Source organism: Monopterus albus, unplaced genomic scaffold (genome assembly GCF_001952655.1).
Source record: "Monopterus albus unplaced genomic scaffold, M_albus_1.0 scaffold19.1, whole genome shotgun sequence".
NCBI lineage: Eukaryota > Metazoa > Chordata > Actinopteri > Synbranchiformes > Synbranchidae > Monopterus > Monopterus albus.
In genome coordinates this window covers 2,194,411-2,199,398 of record NW_018127899.1, presented here as the reverse complement: position 1 = coordinate 2,199,398, position 4,988 = coordinate 2,194,411, and the positions used below count along the sequence as shown (strand labels likewise).

General features: G+C 40.9%; 1 protein-coding gene across 1 annotated transcript in view; it reads right to left on the bottom strand.

Annotated features, from left to right (window-relative positions):
* Positions 1-213: 213 nt before the first annotated feature.
* LOC109956347 (high choriolytic enzyme 1-like) overlaps positions 214-4,988 on the bottom strand; it is a 9,671-nt gene continuing 4,896 nt past the window's right edge. The window contains exons 2-6 of the mRNA XM_020593368.1: positions 3,081-3,115; positions 1,416-1,533; positions 1,148-1,326; positions 483-564; positions 214-346 (exon numbers count right to left, since the gene is read on the bottom strand). Of these exons, the coding sequence (XP_020449024.1) occupies positions 214-346; positions 483-564; positions 1,148-1,326; positions 1,416-1,533; positions 3,081-3,115 (547 nt within the window). The remainder of the gene's footprint in view (positions 347-482; positions 565-1,147; positions 1,327-1,415; positions 1,534-3,080; positions 3,116-4,988) is intronic.

The following is a 4,988-nucleotide window of genomic DNA, read 5'->3' as shown; positions in this document are numbered from 1 at the left end:
CCAAACACCTTTTCAAGAAACAAGAAAATTAATCACTCATCTAAATCAGGACTTTCCTTGTTTAGGAAGAGAAAACTAGCAGAATGTAAAGTGAAATGGATGCTTAAAGACATCAGTCATGGCACTGCCTCCACCCAGCAGAAAGAGTAATGGGGTGGCATGATGCTGAGCCCACAGTGACAGAAATATATAGTCAGAGAAACTTCAGTGTAACTACTTGAGGCAGTACAGCCGGTTGACACGTTGGATGTCGTTTTGGCTCATCTCCTTGGCCAGGCCAAAGGTAACATTGGCGTCAGGATAAGCCTCCATGGTCGGGCTCACGTTGTCCTTAGAGAAAGCCAGTCTGGAAGGAGGAGACGACCAGAGTCACTGATCATTTTGAACTAGCATCACTAATCTTATGTCAGACACTCAGTATCACACAACCAAACTATAAGAGAGATGGAGAATTTAAGTTGGTAGATTTTATAAGTACTGACCTGCCGTAGTGCATAACGGAGTCATAGTCATACGGGGTGCCCTGGTTCAGAGTGCTGACCTTCTTAAAGTTGTATAGCAAACCTTCAGAGGTGGAAGAAGAATTCTTTACTTAAATAAATACAGCAATGATTTCATCAAAATGTACATCAGTGTCAAAAGTAACTAGGATTCTTCAAAACAGTCAATAAAACACAATTAAACTTGCCAAAGAATGAGAGAGCATTCACATGGAAGCTCAGTATATGTATATACAGTATATACATTTGCTCAGGTTAAGCAGTGGCCGGTCCAACTGGCTTGTAGTGCCACTCGCCTGTGTTAACCAGTTTTAGATTTTCTCAGACAGTCTCATCAATAACAGTAAAACATGTGTTTGTGGCATCAAATCATAAAGAATTTAAATTATGACATGAGCTTTTATCGTGATGCATAAATCTGTTGTTGACATTCATTTAAAAAAGCTAATGATAAAAATGTCACCTGAAGCAGTAAAGAGTAATGGGCCAGTTTAGTCACTTCATGTGACTAACTGTCGTCTTTAATTTTTTTTTTTTTTTATTTCAGAAATTTTCCCAGACTTCCTCCCAGTTCACTGATGTTTCCAAAACACCACCAGTGAGCTGTGTGTAACTGTATTCTCTGCCTCCTCGTCCCCACAGCTTACTAGTCAAGATGTTTCCTTTCAGGATCTGAATGTGATCGTCCCTGTCAGAGCGGGACTGCTCATGGTGGAAGCCCAGGGCGTGGAGGAGCTCGTGCTGCACTATTCCAATACGAATGCAGCTCCGACTATTCAGAGACAGCGTCTGGGCTTTACCCTGGCGACCCACATAGGAGTAGCATCTGCAGAGATGTTGGACAACACAGTAAGTCCCACATCACAGGCCTTCTGAAGAGACACTTAAGTCCTAGCTGCTTTCGTAAAGTCTTACCCACTCAGAGACTGGATGTAGATGTAGTCTACGTGGTTGACACGGGGGATGAAGCGAATGCAGGTGGAAACAGAAAAAGAGTTGAGGGCTGACGTGATGACACTCAGCTGCTTCACGGCTAAAGGTGAAAACACAGATGTAAACCACACTTTGGACAGATGTAAACTACACTTTGGACCATTATTTTCAATTTTTCTTACTGTTTAAAACCCCTATGAAAACAGTTTAACTCTGTCTCAGTACTTTATGACTTCCCTACCCTGTGTTACTCTGCCAAGCCCACTGGATTCCTATAAGCTTAATTTATTAAGAAAGGTTCAATAATATTCTTAAAGGTACATTAAGATTTTGCACAATACCTGATAACACCAGTGATAATGGGACAGGATGCGGTGTCTCTCAGCTATGCCATCTCCCTCCATGACCCTCTACGGGTCTTTCCATCATAAGAACTTACTGAAATGAGCTGAGTCACAGGTTCTGCATTTGTTTCCACTGCCCTCCACCCACTTTGGAGGTGTGTTCCAGGAGCTAAAATTCAGCACCCCTCAGGAGGTAGTACTAAAATCAAGTTCCAGGAACATGAAGGGGGACGGGGTACATGTCAGAGCTGTCTTTCATTCTTGGTTAAATATCAGCGTCTTCACACCTCAAGCATTACAAGCACCATGTGGAAACAAACCCACTGGTTTACAGGTAAAACGAGGACCTTGTTGGTTTAGGGGTCAAATGAAGACTTCAGTTAGTGGACCAGGGCAGCACCTGTTTGATAAACTCCTCATACAGTCTCTGTTACTGGCTGATTGTTGCGCTACGCACTGATCCTTCACGTCCTCTGCTCAGCTGTGTTTATGTATGTGTGAGAGGAGCACAGCCCCTCCCTCTTCTAAACAGAGACCAACACACTGGAAAATACAGGTTATGTCAGGTGACGGTTAAGGGAAGCACAGGGGTGTACTACTTGTTAGCTTCCCACAGAGGAAATGCAGCTTCTGCTGCCTCCAGCCTCTTGTTGTTATTCAAGCTCCTCCACCCTGTGTTGTCAAAGTACGGTCTGTAAATCAGCCCTGCCTGCCGCCTAGCCAAAGTTAGAAGAAGGGTTTTCCAGCCAGTAGTCATGTCAAAGAGCCATGGAGGAGCTCTGGGCAGTTAAAGTTCTGAACCAGCAGCTGCCAGAGTGAAGAGGTGGTGTCTTTTGCACAGAGAGAGTGGAACAAGAAAAGAGCAACAATCAGGGTTAAAGCTTTTTTTAAGTAGCTTGATTTTCCCTAAAATTGGGTGTAGTGGCTCTTTAGCTACTGCTAATTTTGCTATCACTCCCTTCATTATAGAAATCTGGGGAAATTAAAACTCTCATTAAACTGCAGTCATCAGGGCAATCGTTTTGCTTCCGGCAGTGCTCAAAATCATCATCAGTCAAATCATTTTCCTGGAAGGAAAGCAAATACAAAATACTGAGGTAGCCATTGGAGCTAACTGCATAGAAATAAAGTCCCAGGGCAACATGGCGGCTGACCACGCAGGTCAGCTGAGCAGGTTCTTCAGCAGATTATCAGTGATTGTATTTCCATCTGCGTTTGCAAATTGTTAATATTAGTGGAGTCTGTTGACATAAACCAAAACATTTCAGGCACAGTCTACATGGGAATGTAAGGTGGGACTCACAGTAGTTGTTAGCGATGACATAGGGAACATAGTGCCTGCAGAGAGTAGGGAAAATGAAATAGCAGTGACAACAAAGCCAGTCAGAAATGACAGTGTACAATGTCTACAGAAACATTGGTGCTCTATGCAAATTATTAGAGGTTTGAAGCACAAAACAAACAAATGGTTTCCAGCAGCTGTTGGCCTGCAGCTGATGTGACCCATTCACCAACACCGCCAGTGGTTACATGCAACAGTAGTGGCTGAGACTCACCGCTCCTGGAGCCAGATCATGGGCTTTAAAATCATCATTGGCTGATTGTTGCAAGTTCTGTCAGAAATCCTGCTCATTGTCAATCTCTTAACTCAGTCAAATCTTAACAGGCATGATCCACATATGTACGTTTAATTAAATTCAGTTGGGTTTACCCTCCCCAAAGATTGCAGATGAATGTTTATAAATTTGCTTAGGAATCAGCGAAAAAAGAGACTTCTTATTAAAACAGAACTTGCCTGAGATTCAACATGTTTTTAATTTTTCTTCTGCATCAAATTTATTCAGTTTGACTTCTCTGAACATCGATGCTGCACCTTAAAGAACAACTGCTAATATCTAATTTAGCATAATGTTGAGAAAGTGCCAAAATGTAAAGAAAGATAGGTTTTAAAAAATCACTGAATCTATAGCAGTATTATACTTCCATCCCCAAAACATAGGATCATGATGCTCTACCAAATTGAAGAGGTAGGTTTGTTAATACTTTTACATAATTAATTAGCATTTGGTAAATGAGTGATCAGACAACATGTTTCTGATTAAATCAAATCTTCTCCAATCTTTGTTTCTGGAAAGAGTAATGTACTGTACAAACTTTTATTACTACTACTTAATTTAACCTTTATTTTACCAGGAGAACCTTACAGAGATTAAACCTCTCTTTTAGAAAAGAGCCCTTGTCAAGACAAACAACAACACATTCAACTCATATAAAAATGATCTAAAAACGATCAAGTTAGGAAAGGAATTAATATTAAATTCAATATTTCGTTGAAGTTGTTACAATCCCTGAAGTTTCAGCACTATGTATGATTCGTGTTAGTATTAAATATTAAATTATGACTTTAAATGCTTAATCTTAAAAACTACATCTAAATCAGTGTAATTATGAATTTGAACAAAATCAGATTTGTTCAGCAGACTTATCAAACGATGTTAGTAAATGTCAGCTCTTATCATAACATTTATCAATAACGGAATATGAGTTTATCAATAGGTATTTTTCATGGGAGACATTTTGACATGCAGAAAAAGCACAGTTATAAATACCAGACCTATCGATGGCTGAAGTCCATTTAGCTGCTTCACCTTCAGCCTCCTGTTATTGTACATCCTGGCTCACTGCCACAGTGTTAGAGCTTACTAGGACACCTGAATACAGTCAAGGCATTTCTAAATATATGTGCCTTTTCTACTATAACAAGTCCAAATGTCTGCTGTGGAAAAGGCCAAATTAGTCATGATTTCAACCATATTAACCAGCTCTGTCTGAAGTACATGAAACTCCTGCAATTAATTCAGTAAAGTCAGAGATAAATGATGGAAACGAGTGTCGCATGTCTGGCTCCTGCTGACAGAGTATGTCACCCTGTTTGTGTTGCTTGAGTGGATGTGTTCACTGTGCCTCACCAAGGCCCTCGTTAGCTCGCCTCAGCTGCTCTGTGACGGTCAGGCTGAGATTGACATCACTTTCTGTTTTCACTACCTGCACACAGAAAGTGACAGTGTTTCTATCAGACAACCAGCGCAGGAGAAAATGTCACATGCTATATTGTCTGAAGATGCTTTTAAAGTTTATGTGAAGCCCCTTGAACTGACTTGGTGTATGAATGGTTAAATCTAGCTACATGGTGTGTATGCCCACGTTATGT